At 36.6% G+C, this 26,329-nt stretch overlaps 5 protein-coding genes and 1 pseudogene across 5 annotated transcripts in view; 5 read left to right on the top strand and 1 right to left on the bottom strand.

Moving 5' to 3' along the window:
• Window positions 1–4,444: 4,444 nt before the first annotated feature.
• On the top strand, window positions 4,445–8,447 carry LOC116108271. Its single transcript, XM_031394526.1, has 8 exons — window positions 4,445–4,817; window positions 5,354–6,051; window positions 6,412–7,057; window positions 7,158–7,258; window positions 7,357–7,446; window positions 7,531–7,658; window positions 7,787–8,198; window positions 8,384–8,447. Exons 2-7 carry the CDS (start codon window positions 5,458–5,460, stop codon window positions 7,929–7,931), a joined length of 1,704 nt encoding a protein of 567 aa, XP_031250386.1. The 5' UTR covers window positions 4,445–4,817; window positions 5,354–5,457; the 3' UTR covers window positions 7,932–8,198; window positions 8,384–8,447.
• Window positions 8,448–8,854: 407 nt separating this feature from the next.
• Window positions 8,855–13,069, top strand: LOC116108280 (ATP-dependent Clp protease proteolytic subunit 5, chloroplastic). Its single transcript, XM_031394535.1, has 9 exons — window positions 8,855–9,164; window positions 9,580–9,699; window positions 9,791–9,905; window positions 10,021–10,113; window positions 10,372–10,417; window positions 10,536–10,608; window positions 11,827–11,861; window positions 11,954–12,042; window positions 12,615–13,069. Exons 1-9 carry the CDS (start codon window positions 9,037–9,039, stop codon window positions 12,810–12,812), a joined length of 897 nt encoding a protein of 298 aa, XP_031250395.1. The 5' UTR covers window positions 8,855–9,036; the 3' UTR covers window positions 12,813–13,069.
• LOC116108284 lies at window positions 11,153–11,305 on the top strand (annotated as a pseudogene).
• Window positions 13,070–14,434: 1,365 nt separating the features above from the next.
• LOC116108277 (probable WRKY transcription factor 65) lies at window positions 14,435–15,975 on the bottom strand. The gene is made up of 3 exons (XM_031394531.1): window positions 15,639–15,975; window positions 15,371–15,508; window positions 14,435–15,107 (listed from the first exon to the last, which is right to left on the bottom strand). The coding sequence occupies exons 1-3, from the start codon at window positions 15,725–15,727 to the stop codon at window positions 14,540–14,542; spliced, it is 795 nt and encodes a 264-aa protein (XP_031250391.1). The 5' UTR covers window positions 15,728–15,975; the 3' UTR covers window positions 14,435–14,539.
• Window positions 15,976–23,775: 7,800 nt separating this feature from the next.
• Window positions 23,776–24,765, top strand: LOC116108282. The gene has a single exon (XM_031394537.1). The coding sequence runs from the start codon at window positions 23,819–23,821 to the stop codon at window positions 24,644–24,646; it is 828 nt and encodes a 275-aa protein (XP_031250397.1). The 5' UTR covers window positions 23,776–23,818; the 3' UTR covers window positions 24,647–24,765.
• A 794-nt stretch (window positions 24,766–25,559) lies between these two features.
• The window catches only part of LOC116108259 (histone-lysine N-methyltransferase EZA1), a 14,443-nt gene continuing 13,673 nt past the window's right edge, over window positions 25,560–26,329 (top strand). The window contains exon 1 of the mRNA XM_031394515.1: window positions 25,560–25,574. Within this exon, the coding sequence (XP_031250375.1) occupies window positions 25,560–25,574 (15 nt within the window). The remainder of the gene's footprint in view (window positions 25,575–26,329) is intronic.

Raw genomic sequence — 26,329 nt, 5'->3', positions numbered from 1 at the left:
ATATACCCCAGAAAATTTCTTGAGGATATTCCGAATGAACACTTAAGAGGATTAAGTTTCATTCTATATCCCCAAAGTATGTCAAACATTTTTGCGAGGTTAGCTATGTGATTTGAAGCGGCATGTGACTTGACCAGTATGTCATCGACATAGAACTCCATTGATTTCTCGATCTACTCAAATAACATATGGTTAACCAAACACTAGTAGGTCACCCCAGCATTTTTCAGACCGAAGGGTATGACTTTATAGCAGTATAGTCCTTGATTTATAATGAACGAGGTATGCTCCTCATCGGACGTACATTAGGATATGATTATACCCCAAGTAGGCATCCATGAAGCTCAACAGCTCGTGCCCAGAAGTGGCATCAACGAGTTGATCGATTTTGGGCAAAGGGAAATTGTCCTTTGAACAAGCTTTGTTGAGATCTATGAAATCAACACATATTCGCCACTTGCTATTGGGTTTCTTCACAAAAACAGGATTGGCGACCCAACTCGGGTAATGAGCTTTTCGAATGAACCCAATTGAGAGGAGTTTATCCACCTAAACTTTAAGAGCAACATGACGCTCTGGGTCCACGGCTCTTCTTTTCTGGTACATGACATATAACATTCAGGCTAATCCTAATCATATTAGCATGAGTCCATGCAAAAACATTTATATTCTGCCTGAGGAAGCTTGTTAGATTAGTAGCAAGCTGAGGGCTAAGATTGCTTCCAATTCTCAACATACGAGTTAGCTCATTTTGGTCGACTTCAGATAGAGTCTTAACAGGCCCACTGTGGGAATACTCCTCTTGAACACGAGGATCTATGTTGTCTTCCACTGGACCTAGCTATGGTTTGATCCTGTTGATCGCCATAACTTACTCGGGAACGCCCACTGGCTTCCCTTTCCCTTTGCATGTCATCTGCACTGCTCTTACATAGCAGTCACAAGATTCACGATAAGACCCCTTAACTTCCCCACACCCTGTCAGAGTGGGAAATTTCATCTTTAAATGAGGTGACAACTTTAAAATTCTGGAGTAGAGGTCGTCCCAATATGCCATTAAAAGCGGACAAACAGTCTACCACTAGAAATTTTGTCATCTTAGTCACTTCGTGGGTCTCACCCAAAGTGACAAGAAGTGCAATCGTTCTTTTGAGAATCAAATGATCTTAGTAAAGCCATAGAGAGAGATAGAGGCAGGCTTCAGATTTGTCTCTTCCAACTGCATTTCCTTGGATGCCCGTTGAAATATGATGTTTAGGCGCTCCCATTATCCACCAATATTCTATGGACTTCGCACCGACCTATTTCAGCCACGATGACGAGTGCATCCTCATGAGGGTGATGCAATCGTATCGCGTCTTTCTCTGAGAAGGTAATCTCTTCTTCTTTGCGCACCTTAACAGGTTGCAACACCGTATTTAATATACTCACGGGATCATGATGAGTTTCACAAGCGTACTTTTCCTGAGCACCTCGAGAATTCCCCGTGAGGTATGGTTCTCCAAATATAATACCAACGAAATGGAGACCCTTGCGACCACAATGTTTCTTCTCATCGTCCTCTTAATCCTTCTCCCGAGTGGGAGTTGGACCATCCATATACTTCTTGAAGTGCCCATTTTTAATGAGATCTTCAATTACCTGTTTAAGAGCTCGACACTCATTGGTTGAAGAGGGATTTTTCATGGGCTCTGGCTCTTCGAGCAGATTAGCTTCTTTTGATTTATCCAGAATAGCTGATATCAATGCATTCAGTGGAGTAAACGGATTCTTGTCGTGATCACGACGAGGGACTTAGGCATAAGATTTCTTGGGCTCAAATCGCTAATTTCTTTCCATTTCTCTAATCGTTATTAGCCCATTTGCGATCAGACCTTCTACTATTCTCTCCCCAGTTTTCCTCCCTCCGACTGGGAGCGCTGGTGGAAGAACCAGGGTCATGGCGATTCAAGGTAGCCACAAAATTTTCAATCTAAGATATTTCTCAGTGAGGTTATAGAAGCAAGTGAGAGAAATATTATCCTCAGATTGCAGTTTCTTCCACAGGTCAATTTGCAAGCGAACTCCTATAATAATAAGAGTTCGAACTGAATCTTCAAGTGTGTTAGCCACCTTATTTAGCTCCCTATGGAATTTGTTAATATAAGATTGGAATGATTCATTTCTCTCATACCGTATGTTGCTAAGATAGCTCAACGACATTGTGAACTTCCTATTGGCTTGGAAGTGTTTAAAAAATAACGAACTCATCCGCTACCACGAGTTGATAGATCCTGGTGAAAGTGACCTAAACCAGCGCTTAGCATTGGCAGTCAGAGTCATTGCTAAGCAGCAGCATTTAGCCAAGTTGGAAACTTAGTGGAGCTCTATGAGATCGTTAAACTCATAGAGATGATCATGTGGATTAGAATTCCTATGGAATGCTCGTATATCGGGCATTCTAAACCTTGACAGGAGATGAGCAATCAAAATTGTTGGAGAAAAGGAAGATGCCTCAGCGACCTGCCCTCGCTCATTTTACTAAGCTCTAAGTTGATCCAGAGCTCGCTGTAACTCCTCAATCTGAGAAAGCGGAGCCACCTAGGGATCACTTTCTACAATATGGGTTCACTAGCCATGATTGTGATTGAGAAAAGACTGCAGATCGGACTCTTCCACACCTTGGGCAGAGCTTTCAGCATACCTTGACACATGGTGGCTAGAGTCATGTGAAGGCACTGAATAGCTAGGGGAGTTATCTCGACCTCCGTGGTAGTCAGAATAGACCCACGGATGGTGGGTATTTCCTTCGCGGTGATGGTCGGAACCATCATTCCGACGATAATAAGAATCTCCATGCCGTGTACTCTTGTAGGGGTGCCCATACGATGTGGTGTGAGACGACTCATGATGTGACATATCGCCAAGTCGCAAAGCTACACGTATTCTATATGCTTCACAACCGGTATTCACTGGCCCTTTCAAGCCTTTTGGCCCATTGTTAGCCACCTGCTTGCTCTTGTTCTTACGCGTTGTAGTGCGCATGGTATGAGCTTTCACCTGTTTCCACGCTTTAGCATGACCTACAAACGTTTTTGGAGGTGACACCACCTTGTTAGAATTGGGCGGTACAACCTGATCCAAACGATCTAACCTTCGGTTAACCGTTTGGAGAGTATTGTTGAACCTTTCTATGTAAATCATTACAGCTGGATCGAGCTGTGAGGTTAAGGGGATGTCCGTCGTGGTACCTTGGGGAATTGGATGTATTTCGGGAGAAGTAATATCCTGTACCCGGGGGATCTCCCCGTTGTTGGTGTTAGTTCTCTCGGTTTCAAGACCACGAGCCATTTGTTTGCTAGTAGAACTGATAGATCAGAGATTTTGAATGACGAGCAGATATCAAATCAGGCCCTCCTTCTAACGCCAAACTGTTGATGCGTGATTTTGACACCAACGACTCGCAAGTGCTAAGTGCTAAGCTGTTCTTAGAAATTACACGTGAATGATTATGTGAAAGCTAATCAATATAATTGAATGCAAAGACTGAATAATAAATGAGAAATGATTTTTAAAGTGGTTCGGATGCTTAAAGCGATTCCTACGTCCACTGTTTCTTTTATATATGTGAGATTACATGAGGTCGCGTATAGCGAACAACGAGCAGAGGTACAATAACTGAATACTCAGAGAGAATATCAAGTCGGTCTCTTTCTGTGAAAATAAAGATTACAATCAGAATAAGGGTTCAGGATCCCGAAAATGAGAGGGGGAGTCATCTATTTATAGTAGTAGGATTCAACGTAATGATTACAAATCTACAAGTGAGTAGGTATCATGCAAGTCCTTTCTTACCTCCGTTTGACTGATAACTTAGGAAATATCATCAAATTATCTAGGGCTTGGACAGGTGTGCAGTCCTCAATCACTCATTAACAAAACCTGAATCTGCTAAGTTGATGATAGCCATATTTTTTCTGTCATAGAGTAATATGATAGCTCCTAAACGATGTAAAACCTTCATGAACTTTGATTGATGCTTCCTAACGTAAGCTTATGAGTTTTTTAGGCATATCAATAATAAATTTATCTTTATATCTTTTGATTATAATATCTGTTTGTTGTTTTATTTTATTAAATTACTGAAAAAGGTTAAATTAAAACCAACCAAATCAACACCCAATCAAATTCCAGCGCAATTAGTACAAAGGTAACGGCCGCGGGACACGTGACACGCACACATGTAAGGAATAAGAGAGGAGGCCACTAACGTGAACACACGGGTGCGGAGGGCCTAAACCTGCGCACACACTTGCAGCGTAACCGTGTGAAGAAGAGGAGGGAAATAAAAAGGCAAACAAGGAAAGAGGGAGAGTGAGAGAGAGAGAGAGAGCAACTCTACTAGTGAGAGAGTAGGAGAGAGATTGAATTGAGTCGATTCTAATGAGTTGGGTCCCGAGTCAAAGTGACCGAATCAACAAAATCTTAAAATCACACCTTAACAAAAACAAAAAATAAAACACAGCGGAGTGTGGGTTTGGGTTAGGGCGTGGCACTAGAAAAAAAATGGAGAACAAGAAGATAATTAGTGATCTTTCCTTTACCTCTCTCATTCCCATCATTGTTACCTATTCTTCTCTAACCCTGACTCTTATCTCTAACCCCACTTTTTTCACATTAACAAAAACTCCCCTCTTTTTTTACATACCCACCAAACCTATACCACTCAATTCTTCTCCCTTTCTCTCTACTTTTCTTCTTTGCCTCTTGTTTCCGTCTCGACCCAGAGTTTCCGTCTCGTTGTCAAGTTTTTTCTTGTTTCTTGACCGAGGGAGAAGGTGACGAATCTGTCTTTCTCATGAGCTTTTCGTTTTGTTATTGTTTCTTTTCGTTGTTGGCTCTCTCGATTTTGGGTTTGACGATGGTTGGTGAATGTGTTAAGTTTTTGTTTCTTGATTTCTTAATTTTGTTCTCTGTTTTTGTAGCCCTGAGATTGGTGGGCTTAGATTTGTATGTTCGCTAAGAATTGTCAATTTATTTTGTTCAATGATGTGAGGTTCTCGATTACCTTCCTTCATTCTATTTCGGTTCTACCTATGTATTTGTGTAATCCGCATTCTATTGCATTTGAATTTCTTCACTTTCATGAATTTTAGATCTGTTTATTAGGTATTGTGCTATGGTCCTGGGTTTTTAGATTCTCCGGCTATGTGCATTGCCCAACTTTTTTTCATTAAATAATTCATGTCACTGGCAATTGCTTTGTTGAGTAACATTTTATTCTTATTGTTCGTTTTTTTCTTTCGTCTCTTGTTTTCTGTTAGGATCTGTCCAATACAAGAACTCATTGGTTCTCATTTTATTTTTGGTGTAGCATTTTCAAACTTTCTACATTGCATACTTTCTGCGGTATTTTTTGGTTACATGATCTGAGAAGTAGTGGCAGCACTGTATCTGGGATATAACAATTTTTGGTTCATGGAAGAGTTGGGGGGCCATTGTTTTAATGGTATTAATAATGCTATCAAGAAGAAGAGAAGTCAAACTTCTCGCCGACCACGACCTGATTCCCAATCTTTTGTTGAAAGTCGTGATTCAACGCCACCTTCAGATGATGTGAGCAAGATCTCTAGTGATGAGAACGTTGGGTGTGGTAATAAATCTAAGCGGAAAGAGTTCAATCTCAATCAATCTGTTTCTGGGTTTTCTTCTGGTAGTGGATTTGAAGGTGAGAAACCCCAAAAAAAAGCTAAGAGGGAGGATGGAGGATTTAACATTTTCTACAATAGTGAAGTGGGGCGAAGTGGTCATAACAACAAACGTGCTAGTGAAGGTGTCCTTGCCCCTGCTAACTGGAGAAGGAATGGTGAAAGCCAGAGTCCAGGGCAGTTGGGAGTGAATTGTGATGGTTTAGGAAATGAGAGTAAGGTGAAAAAGGTTAAGCTCAAGGTTGGTGGTGTTACACACACTATACAGGCCAACTCCACAGCCAATGGTGTGGCAGGGGGTGGGTCTTCTAAGAATTCCCAGTCCCCAGATGACTCCAGACCAAGGCAGAAGCAGAATCTTCAGGTATACTGTTGCTTCTTGTCAGCTCAATTCTGTGAAATTTGGTAGCCTCATTCTCTTATAAAGAAACTATCTGGTATTAGGTTCGATTTCACTTGAATTTTTGGTCTGTTTCACTTACGTGAGTATCACTTGCCTTAACTTTGCTCATATGTGTCTAAATGGTTAGAGCATCCAAATGTGAAATTTTTTCTTTTTCTTTTTTAAGCATTTCCAGCTTTATATAGTTGGATAGAGAATTAAATCTTAATTGTTTGGAAGGATATCTTCAGTGTTAATGGGGTTTTTCATACCTTAATAAGTATTCACTGAACTATGTTTGGAATCCTGTGCAATCTTCTCATTTTAATGTTTCTATCGCAGGGAATTTCTGATGATAGCCTTTCCCCTCTAGATAAGAGGTCTGGCCTTCAAGGGATCCCTTGGAAGGATTTCTCAAGAGTTGGTTTTAGTTTGGGGAAGGAGGATCCATTGACGGGGAAGAGCACTGGAAAGAATTCCTTTGGGAAAAAAGGAGATCACTCTGGCACTGTTCGTAAGAGCAAGCGAGTATCTAAGAGGCGTGCGGTGGATGGAGAATTTGATGATGATGAGGATGACGAGATTCGATACCTGGAGAAACTTAAAACTTCAAAGGTTACATCAGGATATAAAGATGATGATGAAGAATTAGGCAAAAAACATCGAAAACTTTCTAGAGTGTCAAATTTGGAAAATGTTAGCACTTCAAGGTCAGGCAAAGATGGGAAGAAAAAGTCCAGGCCTGAGAGAGTGCCTGGGGACACTGATTATGAAGAGGAAGAAGAGGAGCCAGCGTCTGATGGCGAGGCTGGTGATAGAAAGAACAAAAAACAGAAGAAAGAATCTGTTGATATGTTGATGGATAATAAGAGGGAAATAGCACTGACAACACGTCAAAGGGCACTTCAGTCTAGCAAAGATACCTCTTCTGCTCCAGGTTCAAGTTTAATTGAGTTCCCAAATGGTTTACCACCTGCGCCACCAAGAAGTAAGCTTCTGCTGTGTCATATAGGTCATATAATTGGATTATTAATTGTATTACTCCATAATGTGGTGTTCTGTTTTTTTAATTTCTTCCTTTATTACAGAGCAAAAAGAGAAACTTACAGAAGTGGAGCAGCAACTAAAGAAAGCAGAAGCTGCTCAGAGACGAAGAATGCAAGTTGAGAAGGCTAATAGGGAAAATGAGGTCAATTACTTAAATATTTTGTGTACTGCAGTTTCTTTTTATGGATGTTTTGAGATCTAAAGGGGTGATAACAAGCATGTTTTGAGTGATTTTTATAGGCTGAGGCTATTAGAAAAATACTTGGTCAAGATTCTGGCAGGGAGAAGCGGAAAGCACAAAATAAAAAGCGCCAGGAAGCAATGGCACAGGTGGTACAAACTTATAGATAATTTTTTTTTTCTTAAGTCTTGTTTTTAAGCTAATCATTTGTTTTAACTTGTCAATTTTTGCAGGAGAAGGCTGCGAATGCACTGATGCTTGCATCGAGTACTATCAGATGGGTCATGGGTCCTACTGGGACAGTTGTGACATTTCCCAAAGATATGGGCCTCCCTAGTATTTTTGAATCAAAACCCTGCAGGTATTATCTGTTGGAAGTTGAGGTTGTTGTCTCTACCAAACAAATATATAGGCTATATGAAATACCATTACACATGAGATTAATTTTCTGTTTGTGATGTCTCTTTTTTTTTTGGTCTGGATATGCAGTTATCCTCCTCCACGTGAGAATTGTGCGGGTCCATCTTGTACTAACCCATACAAATATCGAGATTCGAAATCAAAGCTTCCTCTTTGCAGTCTCCAGTGCTATAAAGCAGTCCAAGAAAAACTGCAGGCTGAAACTACATGCTAATATTGCCAAGAATCTTGGTCCTGTCGTGGCACATGCAGGTAGTACTGCACATTTATGTTAGTAAATCTTTGTTTAGAGGCTGGCAGAAGTTATTTTTCTTCTAACTTCATGTATTTAGAGAGATTGATACAAGTATGGAATCTCATTGGCTGTATAAGCATTAAACAGCCCAAATAAACATCGGTATACAGCATATGCTTGGTGAACTTTGTGTTGCACATAAATAAGAGAGAATTAGATCAGAGTCTTGTAATTGAAGGAGCTTTTGTACTGATAATGTTCTTCACCAGTCTTTGATTGATTCAATTGGATTATTTGATGCTGGTATCTTTCTAGATTATCCTCCTACTGCAGTTTTGATATATTTCCTTTCTTGCCCGAAGGCCTATTTATATTACTTCGATTTTGTCCAAACCTGAATCGATGAATTTCAAGTGCATTATGCGCAGAAGGTGAAGTTTTTGATGTATGGATATGGGTGAATCCTCTGTGTTTTTATTCGTCAACATAAATTGACCAATGCGCTAGGCTAGCCACTCCATTATTCCACCTATTATTTGCCCTGTACGGTGGGCTATCACTATCACTACGCTTTTTATGTTGCAAGTGTAAAACCATTTTTACTTTTAGTTTATATGGGAATTATTTGTAATGTGAACTTTAATTTTACTTGCTTAAGGAAGAATCATGATAAAAACTAGATTCAACCACTACACAACATTATGAAATTATTCCACTCAGGCCTCAGCGATAACATTTTCAATTTTCAAACATAATATTTGGACGTCTCAACGAAGGAAACAAATACACAACTAAAACTAATAAATAATAATAAAAATTAAAAAAAAGTGAAACTCTATTAACTCATGCACCGAACAGATCGGGTTACCTGGTCTAACCCAATACAGAATGGGTCGGAGAAATTCAACTGATGAGAAAGTCGCTATTAAGTACTTTTCTTTCTGGAACACTACTACTCTTATAACTCCAAATCCGAGCGCCGTCCCTCTCCCGCCCCAAGTATCTAGCAGATAAGGCGCTCATTGTTTTGGCAACACCTCTATTGCGTTTGACCATAACTTGTGCTGGAAAAATCTGGTAGAATATGGCACACGCGTGCGTCTCCACGTCTTCGGCATCATCGTACTCTCTCTTCTTCTCTCCAAACCCTAGCGCCAGCGCCAATTCCGATTCTCAGAAGCTCTCTCTCGCTTTCCATCCCTTCCGCTCCTGGTATTTCTTTGCTTGCTTAAAAAATGAAATCTAACTTTTCACATTTGGCAGTTTTTTATCCATAAGTTTTGATTCTGGTATTAGGATACTTCACTTTTCATTCTTCAAAGAACACGAAATGAATCTGATATTAATAGCTGTAGCTAGCAAATTGAATGTCTTGCGTAAGTTGATTCGAGTTCGATAGAAATTTCATTCGAGGAAACAAGAAGTGAATGTCATTCTTTCTTTCTTTTTTTCCTCATTTTAATTGTTATCCAAATTATGTAATATTTGCTATCCAAGACCAAGTATATACCTTAAGAGACAAAATTTCTTAAAATTTTACCTCCAACCGACTAGTAAATTATATTATCAGTTATTTTCATCAACTCTTTTTTGGCAAAACTGAGCGGTAAGTTTTGGAGTTCCGCAGGAAATCAAAGAAACTAATTAGTGCTCCTAAGAACTTGCGAAATTCTTCACCAAAGGCTGTTTACTCTGGCAAGTTTTGGGCACCAGAGATGAGTTATCGGCAGGGGATTTGGTCTATTAGGTATGGTTCCTGAGAAAAGATCATACATAGCTCCTTAACGTCTTTATGTCACTATACTTGTAAATGAAAGATTTTCTGAAATTATATGCAGGGATGATTTGCAAATCCCATCGTCTCCATACTTCCCCGCATATGCACAAGGTCAAGGCCCACCTGCAATGGTGCAAGAGCGGTTTCAGAGTGTTATCAGTCAACTTTTTCAACATGTAAGGGACTTAGTTTGTTTCTTTTTGTGTTTAACTTTTTACTTCTTTTTTTTTTTAGTAGTGAACGTTTGTTTCTCCTGCCACTTATGATATTGGTGTTTGTTTGGACTGTTAGAGAATAATTCGCTGTGGTGGAGCTGTTGATGATGACATGGCAAATGTTATTGTTGCCCAGCTTCTGTACCTCGACGCTGTTGATCCTCAAAAGGTCCATTTGTTGTCTTTATTCTAGCAGCCAATGTCTTTGTGTATCATAGGCAAGTCTACAATCAACAAGCACCCACTCTTGAGCACTGTAAAGTTTGATGTTCATATTTTTATGCAAACACTGTTTATTGCTGTTTCATTACTACCAAGGATGATCTATTAATCTAGACTATTTTCTCACCAAGAATTTTTTTTTTTTTGTTAAATAATATTTTGCAAGTACTTTACCACTTAGTTACTGTTCTGATCTTCTGAACAGGATATTGTTATGTATGTTAACTCTCCTGGAGGATCGGTTACAGCAGGTAATATTCTTATTAAGATAATAACATATTAGTATTTTCTTGTTATGTTTAATTGTGTTATACATATTAGTAATTTTGTTCATTAATTGCCTGACGTTCATGCCTTTTGACTTTTCAGGTATGGCAATATTTGACACAATGAGGCATATTCGACCTGATGTCTCCACTGTCTGTGTTGGATTAGCAGCTAGGTACAGGCTTGATTGATATATTTTTTTCCTGTCAGCCATACCATTATACCTTGCATTGTTATTACATGTCACATATTAATACAGTTCCTTTCTTTTCCCCCCAAAAAAATGCTTTTCAACATGCATGTTTAATGACTACAATAATTCTCAAATGTTTTGCCATAATAAATATCGATGGGACTTTGTCATGAGTGTGATACTTTGTAAGTCTTTGATGCAATCTGATGGGTTCTATTGTTCATGTAGTTAAAATTGAGTTGGCTTGAGTTAGTGCTCCAATATTAGACTCCAAGAAGTGTTGCTTTTGAGTTATTGTTCCCAAGGTTGCCGTTCCAATAACAAGTAATAATTTTAATTGCTTATCCAATAAGGTATCTCAAGTTGTCGGAGATCACTTGCTAATGTTTTGGTCATTTGATGCCTCACGTTACAGAAACTCTGGCCTGTCAAGCATTTGATCAGAATTTTTGTGCCACATTGACAAGTTAAAATATTGGAGTCAATGGTGGCAACTTTAAAATATAAGCACAAAACGCTGGACAACATACTTACCTGGACGGGGCGATCAAGAAGACTAATGGCCTAGGGTGGTGGCCTCCATTGCACTTAGGAGGTGCACCAGCCTAAGGTCTCCCCAAGTGGGAGAGCCTACGTCATAATTTGTGGTAGTGGGGGCCTGCGTTCGCACGGCCCCTACCCAATTCTTTTATCCTAAGCTTTGTGAATCTGTTCATTTAGTAATTTGCAGCAAAATCCTTAGTGCTATTTAAACCTTAGTAATTTGGTGTAAATTCTATTTAATCTGTTGGAGCCAATCCTGCATTTTTCATTGCGCACAACTTTATTGAAAACACTTGAGAAGGTCAGGTCTCTTATGATATTTTGATGCTGTGGTTTGTTTGATGCATTCTGGGTGATTTTCATATGCCCTTGAATGCACAATGATGGAATGGATTTAATGATAATCACACTGGGGAATGGCTGAGTGCAATATTCTCTGTGTAATATGTCCCATATACTTGGGAGTTGAGTATCGATTTGAAAGTATATGTTGTTTGTTGTTTTTCTTAATTTACTAGAAATAGTTAGTACAATTAAAATGTTGAATGTACAAGAGAATAATTCATTTAAATGTCAAAACTATTAAATGTTTACTATATTGTCAATTAAACTTTTGCCATCAGTAATGGATGCACTCTCTTGTTTTTTCTTGCACAGCATGGGAGCTTTCCTACTTAGTGCTGGGGCCAAAGGTAAATAATTTCTCTTGCATTCTCTTGAGCCCCCTCTTGTGGTTCACCCACGTTTCCTAAACATATTTCCCTTTTCTGGCTCATGACTAAAGGAAAAAGATACAGTTTGCCAAACTCGAGGATAATGATCCATCAGCCTCTTGGTGGTGCACAAGGTGGGCAAACTGACATAGATATTCAGGTTAGCTCCTTTTTCCATTTTTGTTCCCCTCTACTCTCCCTGTCTTTATTTTATTTATTTATTTATTCCTTTTTTTGGTGTTAGAATAATAACAATGGCAGTTGTACTGTTTTAAAACTTTTTCACATTTTGTTGGGGGATATAACATCATTTGGGCTTTTCTGCAGTTGTAGGGGATAAGCGATACTGCCTTAGATTTAAATCTTACAGTATTGTAACTGATTTCTGCACTTTAAAACCAAATTTGAGAAAACTTTATCCAATTTGCAAGTTCTTATATACCTTGTATCAAGAAAACAAAGAATTTTATTTAAATTCTGGATCAAATAGGCTCTAAGCTTTACATTTAACTAAAAATTGCTTATTTCTTTAGAAAGTTACAACCCACCATTGGTTAGACAAAGAGATTGTTCTAAACAATTTGGCTTATATTTTGACATGACGGTGTTGGCATTGGTTTAAAGTTTTAAGTTCAGGGATGCATGTTCATCAATTACTTGATTCATAGAATTTAAACTTCTCTGGATGTAGCTTATTTTTTTAGTGCCATAACTAGTGTAAATTATTATTAGGCAAATGAAATGCTGCATCATAAAGCAAACCTGAATGGATATCTTTCCTACCATACTGGTCAAAGTCTTGAGAAGATCAACCAAGACACGGACCGTGACTTTTTCATGAGTGCAAAGGAAGCCAAGGAGTATGGGCTCATAGATGGTGTTATCATGAATCCTCTTAAAGCTCTTCAGCCGTTGGGAGCAAGTAACTGATGGTAATTAGCTGTTGATTGTTGCAATTATCGACACTGGTATGTTATAGAGTTGAACGAGAATGATCATTATAGCCATTTTGCGTATATTAGACTGCTGAATAATGAGTGGTGTAATACAGAGTCGAACAAAGATGATTTTTGCTGTTAGTTTTAGATGAATTAAAGGTTTAGAAAAATTGTTGATACTTTCTCTTTTTCTCTATGCACATCGATTGTGGCTTTGTTATCATATTAAAGGTTTAGAAAAATTGTTGATACCTTTTCTTTTTCTCTATGCACATCGATTGTGGCTTGTTGTCATAAATCCAATCTCTCTCTCACACGCTTGGCGGCGGCCACCAATTTCCACACATTTGGCTGTAGTTGATAGTGGATTCAAGGTACAGACAAAAAGTCTACCCATTTATTTTATAAATATCTGTATCTGGACCATAAGTCAAATCAATGACTAAATTGCCTTCCAGAAGATGAGCTTTGCCTAATTAAAATACAAACATGTTAAAACAAGGTGATGCATGAATATGGCTTTTTGACGTTATCTATTTGGATCTTTTGAAATTTGTATAATGGAAAACACCTATGAGGGTGTTTCAAAGTAGATTAAATTTCAGAATCCGTGATAATATGTTGTCCATAAGTAGATTCTATTATCATACACTGTTTGACAAGCATAATCTAAGCATTGTATTGAAGGATGAGAATCGGAAGGAAGTTTATACTGCAAATATGAAATACACGCAAAACAACATGCTTCTAACAGTTATTAAATTTAGGGCAATGCTATTATAAGAAGGCATAAGAACCATAGCAAACTCCTTAGATTTAAACAAGAAATATATGTTCACTGTCGGCGGATCAATAGAGTCGTGATATTGAAGTTAATTTTTACTTCTATTCGTTTCCAAAATGCACGGATAGTGTTATTGAGAATTTTAAGCATTTAATGATCCTAATTATCCAGTTTCATCCAACTAAATTAAAGTTTAAGTGACGTGCTTGCTTACGTTATATGGTATTGATTATCTTTATGGTTTGGAGTCTCGTGTCAATATTTGCCCTTATAAAGGATTCCAGCTTAGTAGTAGACGGATTCTATTAACGCCTAAATCCTAAATCATTCCCCCACCCAAAAAAAAAAGAAAAAACAAAAGAAACTGATAAATATCTAGAAGACAGATTTAGGAACTTTACCGGTATTTCTAATCATACCCTCAAAAGAAAAAGAAAAAGAAAAAAATTCAAAAATTGTCCACAATCAGAACATCCCATCAGCCGAATCAATCACTAAAAAGAAAATTGAGAAAAATGAAACCCACTCAAAAGGGCAAAAAAGGCCCTCGTGTATCATAAAGATATAAGTGCACCCACTCGTGAACCTCGTGCCATCTTTAATGATAATTATAATCTAAAGAAACCACCACCCACAAAAGAATCCACCACCAAAATGTGTGTGCATGTGTGTATGTAACTTGGTGGATTTCTCATCTACCAAAAGCATTTATCTCGATCTCCCAGAAAACCAAAACCCAAAAAAAAGACATCTACCCACTAACTCCCTTTCATGGCAAAGAGTTGCAACTTTCTTATTTTGTGAACCCACAGATAGAAAAACTAGAAAAATGCTAAGTAAAACTGATAGTAGTGGGCATCCCATATATCAACATTTTAATTACAATTTCGCTAAGGCTGCAAACACTTAAAAAAAAAAAAAAAAAAACACTTGGATCACGAAGGGACAACAGGAATCCTTTCATCGAAAAGATTGCTTCTCATGAAGCTACTGAAAACTGAAGATGTGGGCAGTTCTTCAAGCTCGTCAAAGAAGTCATTTTCTTCTGATTTGGGTGTTGAAAATGTCATGAGATTTGGATAAGAGAGGGGCTCTTCATCCAAGAGAAGGCTCAGTGTGTCATGATCTTTTTCTAGATTCTCTGTGAAAGGGTCTTCTTGGTTAATCATAATGTCTTGGGAACAGCTTATTGGGGATTGCAAATAATGAAATTGATCTTCACTTACATCTTCATCAATGGTTGTCACAGTGACCGTGGGTTGATTCTGTGTCTCTTCCTTTTCCTCTTGTGGTTGTTCTTGTTTTGGGGTAGTTGGGTGATCCTCACTATCTTGGATTTCGGGTTCCTTAAATTGCTGGGTCAAATTGATACTGTGAACATCAGGACATGGATGGTTATGGGAAGAGGTATAGGTGATAATAAGCATTGAAGCATCTGTTCTGCATCTCTCTACTTGTTTCTTAGCTGAGCATCCTTTTGATGTGCTGCACTTATAGTACCCCCTGCATGCCATGGATGAACCTAAAAACTTCAAATTTCTTCTTATGGAGAGGGATAACTGAAGGACTAATTCTTTTGAACACTGGTTAAATTTAATTCAAGGCATATCTTTCCCGGTAGTCATTTTATTCAATTTCAAAGACATAATATGAGTTTAACACAAATGAAATTGGCTCTGTTGGAGAATTTTTAAAGATTTAAGACCTGAGATCATCAAGATCTAGTAAGCTTTTAAACCAGGAAATTGAAGAGAAAGAAAGTAAACCTTGGATAAGGAGAACCTTTAATTGGTTTCTGTCCATACTTCCTCCAAGACCAAAAATCTGAAGGTGGACCTTCATTCTTTAGCTTGCCAGCATTTTCTCCAGTTTTCACTCTAACAACAGTCTTCTCAACCACCTTCCTAAAACACTCCACAAAAAATTCAATGTTAAAGAAATATAATAACTTTTAACTGAATTAGCTCCTTAGAACACAAGAACTTGAAGGGAAAAGACAAAAAGTCAAAAATAAAAAGAGTTATAACAACCCACCTTCTTTTGGAAGCCTGAGTTTCAGTTTCTGATTTGAGTTCAGACTCAGTAACCTCTGTGTCCAATTTGGGAGGGAGAGAACCGTCCATAGTTAACTGCTAGCTTCTTTCTATGCTATGCCAGAAAGGAAAACTTTAGAGGAGATCAATTTGCAGATATTACTCCGCAAAGGGGAAAATAACCAAAAGAAATGATCAGGATGAAAGGTGAAGCTCTTAATTAATCAAGAGAGAGAAGAAAGAAAAGAAATAAGATATACAAAAGATGACAAATCCAACAAGGTGCCTCTCTCTTTCTTTTCACGCATTAAATATAAAGCAATGAACAAACAACTACAATATGTACATATCACCATCGAGCTCTCATCTCACCCCACCATGCAATAAAATAATCCACCCACACAGTTGCAAATATAAATGTGAAGATATTTGATTTCATGATAAAACATGTTATGGTTTCTTGCGCCAGTTGATTGGCTGGGAAAACTGTGGGACATGCTTTATGTCCACAACTCATTTTAATGTTGCCATGTGGACATTGTTATGGCGAATATGCCAACTCCCCCAGTCCAAATACTGGACATACACTGCACTTGGCAGACGTGTCGCGTGTTAAAAAAAGAAAGAAAAAAATGAACCCAACCGATAATCGAATAGAAAAATTGATTTATCGAAAAAACGATTTGGTAACAATTTAAGAAATTCTAAAAACCAGATTTTCGATTTAATTATCAGTTCAGAAAAAAATCAAAATCGGTTAATTGAAACTGATTTTTTGAAACGGTTTATATATATATATATATATATATATAAAATTTAAACTAAATACCTAAAAAAATTATTAGCAATGATCAATAGATATGTATGAATGTTTAATTTTTATTTGGATATGTATTGTTTATGTTTACAATTTAATTTAGGAAAAAATTAAAAAAAAAGTTTTATCAAATAAAAAATGGGAAAATCGGTTAACCACTTTATTAACTGGTTTTTTTGGTTAACCGAAAAACCAGTTTTCCCCTCAAATTGGTTCGGTTTGAGAATTTTTCCAAACCAAAAAACCGGTTCGGTTTAGAAAAAGTGGTTAACCGGTTCGGTTAACCGCTTTTGAACACCCCTAGCACTTGGATTTACTCATCCAACCTCTATTAACTTCAACACTAAACTATTATAACTTAAGGTTAAGGGGAAACTCAACAAAAAAGACCAGTTTGATAGGTGAGAGAGTTCATAAGCTTAAGTATCACACTTAGTGGGTGTGAGATCCTGATGTGGGATCCTAACATTGCATCCCCCTTCAAGAGTCGACGTCAACAATGACTTTCGCTCTATCAACACTGACCCGATGGTAGCCCTTTCTCCCTTTGGGCGGCTTCATTCAGCTATCAGTTATTTGATGCAACACTCCCTTCTAAAGAGAGCACATTGTATCTTAATTTAGCCTATAGATAGTCCTTTCCGTAACTCAACTCTCAACGAAAAACATTAATGTTAGAACTTAAACCCAAGGGAGAACCCAACCCAAAATACTGGTCTGATAGGTGAGAGTGTCTATAAGTTTAAGTATCACACTTAATGGGTATAAGATCCGATGTGGTCTAAACATAAACCTTTCATGTTTCTATTTCTTTTTACATGTGATGTTTGATTAAAATATTTATTAGTTTTTACCATTGAGGAAGATTTTAAAAATATATATAGATAGAGAGAGAGAGGTTATTTTGAGGGCTATCATCATTCTCCTCCCTGGAGTCTCCAATTAACTCAATGACCTCCCCTGGAGTGCGTTTTCAAACGGTCAATGACATTGACTTAGGGTTACATGCGTAATTTTACACCCATCATATAAACAAAGGTACACAACTATTTTGAAGTAAAACCTCTTCTTCTTTTTTTCTCCGTCCTTGTACACTCTCTTTCCTTCTTTGTTTCTCTCATTTTCTCGCTCTCTCTACAAGCTTTCTTTCTTCTTTGTCACTCTCTGTTTATTCTCTATATCTACAGTTTCTTTCGTATCTGTCTCTATGAAGAAAAAAGAGGTTTTTTGCTTCAGATCTTGATACCTATTTCTTCTCTATCAAATGCACTTGTTTGTACTATTTTCTTCAATTGTTGGAATGGTGACAGGACTGGGTTTAAAATAGAGAAAGGCGGTATCCGAGTTTCTGTGGTGGTTAGCGGCGACGATAAGTAGCAACTGTAGTGATCCTGATTTATTTGGGTTATCTTGATTTGTATGTAGCTGTTAGTTATTATTGGTGGTGGTGGACTAGGGATTCGATTTCCTTTCGTTATTTTTGAATGTTGAGGATGCTGGCTGGATGTGTGGGTTTTATTGTATTTTACGTTTTTATATCTATGCTTATTTTATTCGAAAATTTTAGGGGGTGTTTGTTTAAACTTATATAGTTGGTCAAACTAATCTATAAGTTCTAAAATTAAATTGACCTGTTTGTTTATAGTTTTTTTGAGTTTATAAGCCAAAAAAAAATAATAAGTTGGGAGAAAGGTACTTTTTTTGTTTTTTTATTTATGAGCACTCTGCTTATAAGCTAGTTTGATCAAGTATATTACTATATTATTCTTGCTTAATTTTAAATTTTAGTTATTTTATAATAAAATATTCTTATAAGCCACATTTTACTAAACACCTTAATTACTTATCAGTCACTTATAAGTACTTTAATCAGACACGTAATTGCTTAAAATTTTAAATGCTTATAAGCTATTATAAGCTAAAATCATTTGTTGTTTTTAAGCTAATTTTTATAAGCTACAAACACCCCCTTAATATGATTCGATCGTTTTAATTCTGAGAATAAGCCAATTTTCTCTACTTTTATAGATAAAAAGGATATTTGGCTTGAAGAAGGTATTTATTATTTTTCTTTGAAATAATATAATTATTTTAGTTTTTCTCAAAAATAAATGTTAGTATTATTTTCAATTTTGTAAAATTATTATGAATTATTTTTTATTATTTAAAAGCGTATCTATTTATTTAGATTTGGTATATATATATATATATACAGTATATATAACTCTTGATCAGACTTAATTAAGATAATTAGTAAAATTTATATTCTATTAGTTCTCTTAAGTGGGAATATGATTTAATTCAAGGAAAAAATAATAAAAGTTATATTCTATTGATTTTCTATGATTTAATTAAGGAAAAAAATAATATTTATTAAATAGTTGTTCTGGGTTTGCAAAAATTAACATATGGACAGCTAATAATTTCTTTCTTTTTTTTTTTTTCTTTTTTTTTTTTTAAAGAATTATGGGTAGAACAATTTTAGTAGGGATATTAGTGACTTTTGAAAGTTTTAGTTGGAATATACCTTAAGAAAACGGCATCTAGGAGAGTAGAGCTGGTCAAGGATCAGTCCCAAGCGGGCTCGGCCTTGGGCCCATTTGGCACTGGTCCCATTTTGGGACTAGTATGAGGAATTTCAGGACCCGGACCGATCCCTAGGATCGGTCTTGGGCCCATAGGTCCTATGGGCCTATAAATTTTTATTTTTCTTCCTATCTTTTTTTATATTTTGGGACGAAATGAAATTATGTAAGGGGATTTAGTAATTTTCAGGGATATATTAGTAAGTAAGTTTAATTAATTTTAAAAAATAATAAATTAATGGTTAATTTTAACATAAATAATATTCACACACAATTACACACTCACGCTTCACAAATAAACAATTAAATAATTTTTTTATTAAATTATTCATCTTCATCGTCAACAATATTTAAATCATTAAAATCTGTGTTCCTAAAAAGTTCAAGTAATTCGGGATCTTTAGGGTGCTATTGTAGTCTTTTCTCTGCATGAGTCCAATCCTGTAAACACGTTATCACTTCAATCATCTCATCAGTTGAAGAGCATCTTTTGTCTTCAACAATCCGGTCACTTGTTGAAAATACTGACTCGGATGCAAATGTAGAAACCGACACAAATAAAATGTCACGTGCCATTTGGGTTACAATGGGAAATCGACTTTGATATTGGTTTCACCATTCAAGCAAATCCATCTTACATTTCTACTTCTTCGTCATGTAAGACATATCCATTTATAGGTAGCGATTCAACTCATTTGGTTAATGTATGTACAAGTTGGAGCTGCTACTTCTGCCATGTTTCATATATGTTCACATGCTCGATCCTTGATGGAGGTCTTCATTAGGGTTCTGATTGTCTTTCCTGGACATTCCACTTCCATTGTACCTGTTCTGATATAAAAAGAAAAAAGGTTTGCCAAATTTTGCTTAAAGTTAGTCAAATAAGACGTATAATCATGTCTTAAATACTGGCCTATCTTAGTAATTATATAGTTAAGTACATGTAATTTAAACCTACGATCTACAACAAGACCTAATCCATATAAGAATGGAACATCTAATCAATATTTCTTATATTTTTCTTCCATCTTTAAAACAATTTCCATTAAAACGTCATTATATCTATATTTAGCAAAAGTTTTAGAAATTTGAAGTAAAATATCTAATGCTAAATTAGTAGCCAGATAATAAATATCACTTAATGTATTAGTGGAATCATAAATTTTTTTAAGAAATGAATAAAAAAGTTCACAAACCGCCCAATCATTATAGCTGCCAACTTCCTCTGTATGGTTCTTCCGGTTGACGAAATCTGTAATTTGTCTTGCGGTTGACAAAGCTTTTTCCAACATCAAATAGGTGGAGTCCCAATGGATAGACTGATAGGCATGTTCGTATATAACTTCAAGTGTCAAACTGGTGGGTCCTCTTACCTACAATATTTGACGTACTCCTACCATCTTTTATTGCTACCACCGATGATAAATCCGATAGTCGCGCGCACCCTCTCCATCTTCCAATGTATAACATCTAAATCAACTTTAACAATCAAATTGATGATGTGACAAACACATCTGTGGTGAAAAAATTTGCCTACACCATGCGAATTCAATTTCTTTTCAAATAAAGATATTGTCGCAGTATTAATAGTTGCATTATCAAGCGTTAGCGCTACAACTCTATCAATTAATACATATTCTTGCAAAACTTCAAGAATCGTAAAATAAATAGTGTCATTACTATATTTTTCATATAATGGTTTAAAACCCATCAATTTTTGTTGTAAACCCTAACTATGATCTAAAAAATGCATTTGACAATTAAAAAATTTGCTTTTGATCTACAAGCCCATATGTCTGATGTAAGTACAATAGATATATTCCTAAAATTTTGAAATTCATTTTTAAGTTTATTATTTATTTTATTATAAAGTTTTAGTATATCTTTTCTACTTGTACTTCTACTAACAAGTGTATATGCTGGATAAAATACAGTTTTAATCATGTGAATAAAATAAGGATTTTCAGATAAACAAATGGGAGAGTCCATAGCAACTATGAATCTTGCTATTTACTCTAATGCAACATGTGCATTGTATTGCCATGTTGAGAGAGTTGAGGATTGTGGATTAAAATTATGTTGAGTTTGAATTTGCCTACCTGATCCGATTGAAGATGTATCAGACAGTTGCATTATTTAAGGGTGTTTTTTCTCCAAGTGTAGTCGCATCGTCGAGGTCCCCTTCTCAGCGCCAATAATGTACCGAACAGCTGTACCGGACAACTGCAACTCAACGGACACGGGTATGGCCCAACCCCCCCAATGACCGTTAGCAGTGGACGGTCATGTGACCGTTGGCAGTGGACGGTCATGTGACTGTTGGCAGTGGACCAATGGTTATTAAATGCAAATTTTTTAATTTTGTAAAATTTTATTTTAACCCCTACAATTTTTGTTTATTTCAAAATTTATAGGGGGGTTTAGTAATTATCCAGGGGCTAAAAAAATAAACCAAAAGGGTTAGGGCCCGGGCCTGGGATCGATCCCAGGCTTGAGCCTTGGAGGAGGGCCCAGTGGAGAGACCAAACCCTCTGTCTTAGGCCTAGTCCGATTTTGGGACCAAGCCTGTTAGGACTGGTCCTCTCAAGGATCGGTCCTAAGACCGGGTTTTTGGACCTGGTCCCAAATGCGCAACTCTACAAGAGAGAGATAAGCATGGGGGTTTCTCAAACAGTTGGCGGGACTTAGGTTTTTGTGTAATCCTCAGGGGAGGAAACTGATATTACCCCTAATATTAAAACTTCATACATTTCTGATTAAATGTAAAATGTAAATTAACAAGTCAATAAAATTCACTTGAAATAAGGGAAATATATTGGGCTGCTCAACTCCTTAAGCTGGAGTGGAAATTATGAAAGCAAGGAGATTAGGAGAAGGAAAATTCTGTCTGTTTTGCTTACATCAGGTTAAGTATGATCCAGGAAGTAATTTTTAGCTCCCACTTAATTCATCTTCACTTCCAATTGATTTTTGTTTTGACAAATTTAATCTTATTTTATTTTAAATTACTATAAATAACATTATAATTTCTAAATCCATTCGTGCTCCATTTTATATTTTTGTTTTAATTTTTATCATTTAATCTTACACCGTAACCCAAATTTTTCATAACTTAATCTTAAATTTTCATAATTACCGAAACATTTTTTTATTTTAAATATTTATCTGTTTGATGAGAATATAATACTAAAACTATGGAAAATATAATCAGATGAGTCTGAATATAAAGAAGAGTAAATAAATTGAAATTAAGAAATTTAGGGGAAAAAAATATATAAAATAAAAAACATAATCAAGTTTGAAATTATAGATATTTTTGATATTAAATAAGGTTTAAAAAGTGTTTTTTAATTATTGAAAATGTGGACTACACCATGGCCATGGTGGGGATGAAGACGATCAAATAGGGAGGCGCTAAAAGTCACTTCCCTATTATCTATTCTTCCAAAATTTGGATATAGTATCTCTCTCTGGGCATATCATATTCGGCCCAAAATAATTATAAGTGAGTTTGGACTGTATTTTGGTTTGTTGATACCTGGACCAGTCTAACCCAAATATATTTTTCCACAGCCCAATCATATATTTATAGAAAACACTTATATGAAATTCTTTAAAAGAATTAATAAAACGTAAATTCAAATTCAAAACGACTTGTTACTTCATGAATTAAATAGAAGCTCTCCGTATGGGTCATATTTTGTATTGAAAAACAAAAGGTAACCAGAAAGATTAACCTGCAAGGCTTCAACCCTCCAATATATGGATGCAACAACTAACTACATTTGCTTTGATTCTCAGCAATTTTCAACTATGATGCTCTTGCTGCCTAATCAACTTCACCTTATAATTAATTCCAGCCCCAATTCCATCACTGTAATGTATGCAGACAACAAGAGCATACTGATATTGATATTTACTGGTAGACATAAAAGAGGTTGTGGTGTTTTCTCAGTTACCAGAAAAGAAAAAACAAACTATTTCAAGGTTCCCAGGAAGGCTATAATAGCTTGAACATTCTAAGTCAAGAAGCCAATAGTTAGCTCTTCTATAGTTCTATCTCAGGGCAAGCAAGCATGCATTTACTTTTGATTTTGAAAGGAGGCTGAGCTTTCTAAGATGATAAGGACAGTTTTTCCTACCAAATGAATCTATAAATTATAACATTTGGCATGCAGGTAAGACTGAGTAATCATACACCGTTCACGCATTCCACAATCCACATCAAGAGATTACAGTTCAACGGGCTAGCATGATCAGAGACCGTCCATCCGCTTACCAACCAATGATTGTCAACCACAAGGTGTTCTGAAATCTGAATCTATGCAGTCGTGACTCATGAACTAATATTTTAATTCAACAAAGAAACGCGAGAAGATTGTTTTGGACTTTGGTTACACGTCATGGAAAGCAAGTGAAGGGGTCAAAGGATTATTTCAATTTTTTATCACACGATGGATGAAAGAAAACAATATTTTCCTTGCCGATAGATTATATAATATGCTAGAGAATAATTATGGGATTAGGTGGTATTATTATTGCCAAAATGAAAAAATATATACAAGCATTATTACATGTTGGATTTATATTATTCCCCATAAAAAAATAAAAATTCATGAACTAGGCATGGAATAAGACCATGTCTTTGTTTCAACTAATTTAAACTATGGACGTGACAACCACTATATTAATGTTCTTCTGCTGAAGCTAATTATAATTCTAATTAATCACATATATAGACCTTATGATCCAAACAAGAAGTAGCTGTTGAAGACAAAAATGGTCTGCCTGCAGAATTTGCAACAGAAGGCTAAGAAGCTCTTGATCGAACCTTTCTACTTCCTCACAATCAATCTCTTAACCCTCTTGCTTCCCCTCTCATTTCTCCTGTTAGCCAGGCTCTCTTGTGCCCATTGTCTCTTAGCCTCTTATGCTACGCAACCACTCTCTTCTTTTCCCTTCTCTTTTTTTCTGTACACAAACCCAGCTATTCTCTATGTCCTTGTTTCAGCTATTAGCATAGCCACTCTTATTCATGGCTTGACAGGTAAACTTACAATTCTAAGCGAGTCACCCGGGGCAGTTTATCAATCTCGTTTGTACACAGCCTGGATTCTCCTTTGTACGTTACAAATTTCTGTTGGACTGGGGATTGAAGGCAGCATAGGGGTTGGAGTTGATGGGTCTAGTTTTGGTATTGAGAGAAGTTTGCTCAGTAGAGTAATATTTTTCTTGGGTTTGCATGAAACTATGCTTCTTTGGTTTAAAACGGTCGTGAAGCCAGTGGTTGATGACACAATTTTTGGGGTTTCAAAAGAGGAGAGGTGGGTGGAGAGAGTGGGGATGGCTTTGACTCTAGGTAGCTTGTGGTGGTGGAAATTGAGAGATGAGGTTGAGTCTCTGGTGGTTGTGCCTGAGGCTAAGAAAGAGTTGTTAATAAGTGTTGGGGTGGCTGACTTTGTTGGTTGGTGGTTGTATTACCTGACCGTCACTATTGGGATGGTTAGGCTTGTTAAGGGTCTACTTTGGCTTGGAATGGTTTTGTTCTGTAAGAGGGTGAGAAAAAATTCTATAACTCACCCTTGCGATGTTGAAGACAAGGTCTGAACACAACTTAACCCTTCTGTTAGTTTTGTAATTTTTTTTTTTTTCAATTATTGTTCTGGTCAACAATTATATTGTATTCTTTCCTACAAGTTGTAAACTTATACCAAACTTATATTATTATGGGAAAAAATATTCATCAATCTTTATAATAGTCTACATCACATATAGCTTTCTTGGGGAAATATAATAAAGGAAGAGAAAAGGAACTCTTTCATCTTTTTATACTTGATGTATCATAACTGAGTTGACAAACTACAAGAATGCCCATGAGCCTAAAAACAGATTGCAATCACTAGTTAAGTATTAGTAACACTGTACAAAATATAGCTGCAATTTATATGCTAGCTCTTTCAAGACCGTGATTTATCATATTCTTACCTACAATTCTGAAACCATAATCTCTCACATGCGTGAGAAAAAATCAGAGTGTTAGCCCAACGGCAGCCCATGTAAAAAAACTAGTAATCAGTGGGCCGTGGCCTCTGTATCTGTAACAATCTTGGTGATCACAGCAAAACATTGCGGACTCACTCCTGCATTAAATTCAAATGGGCCTTAAGCCTCTGTTGCATAAGGAAATGATTTATTTCAGCCAATGTTTTAAAATCCAACCCGGGGTGAAACCTGGCAAAGCTTCTGGGTCCCGAGTTGATCGGTTTAACCGATTTGACAGCTGATCAAACCGGTTGATAAAAACTTTTAAAATTCAGCGAATATACCCCTAAAAATTACAGTAAGTCTTTATAGGTTTGAAATTTATCAAACACACCCCAACTGCAAATCGACCAGCGACTGATTAGCGGCGGTGACACCCCAGATGCAACCCCAATCGTCCCTTGAGCTCATTTCCATCAAATTATACCCAAGATCTGGCCGAAATAGGTTCGATTTTGGCTAGATCTCACTGACGTCGATGTCGGCATTCCAAGTCAGATCCCATTGATTCCGGCAATAACAACCCTTCCCATCACCCCAGAATTACTCCCATTTTCTTCCCGACCAAAACCCCCTAACCCCACCCCCGTTAGCCTCGTAAATCGCCGGAAAAATCTCATCGTTGCCGTTGCCAATTTTGTTCGATTTCCGGTCGATTTACTCACCGGAAATCAAATCTTTCACCACCATTACATTCACCGGAAATAGCTCTTCAAAAGCCCCAACATTCCGACAGTTAATTGTTCGTCGATCATCACCGGAAATGTATTGGGTGAATAGGAAAAAATTAAACCCGGCCCGTTGAAGCTTCCGGGTCCCGGTTGGGTTTTAAAACATTGATTTCAGCCAAAGCTGCATTAGGTTTCATTTCAAGTTTTCAACATCATCAATGCTCCCTAAGCACCACAACATTTGCTAAAGAATAAATATGAATCGACAGACACTTCTTATTAAGTTTCTCTCACAAATGCGACATGACAACTTGCAATTAGTTAGACGAAACTCATTGCAATTGACATGTCGCGTTTGTAAGAGAAAGTTAATGAGAAATGTTTGTCAATGTAGTATTACTCTTTGCTAAAGATTGGAGCAACATATTTTGGAGAAGTCGAGTTCTTACTATCAGAAGCATAAATATAGCTAGCCTAAAATGATACTTTAAACTCTATAGAATCTTCCAATGTATGTGGTGTATTTTCTCTCCAAACTTAGCACCAGATGGCCCTTGTTGTTTTTTTTTTTTTTTTT

This window comes from Pistacia vera, unplaced genomic scaffold, assembly GCF_008641045.1.
Source record: "Pistacia vera cultivar Batoury unplaced genomic scaffold, PisVer_v2 Contig560, whole genome shotgun sequence".
Classification (NCBI taxonomy): domain Eukaryota; kingdom Viridiplantae; phylum Streptophyta; class Magnoliopsida; order Sapindales; family Anacardiaceae; genus Pistacia; species Pistacia vera.
The sequence above is the reverse complement of the archived record's forward strand: the minus strand, read 5'-3'. Positions and strand labels throughout refer to the sequence as shown.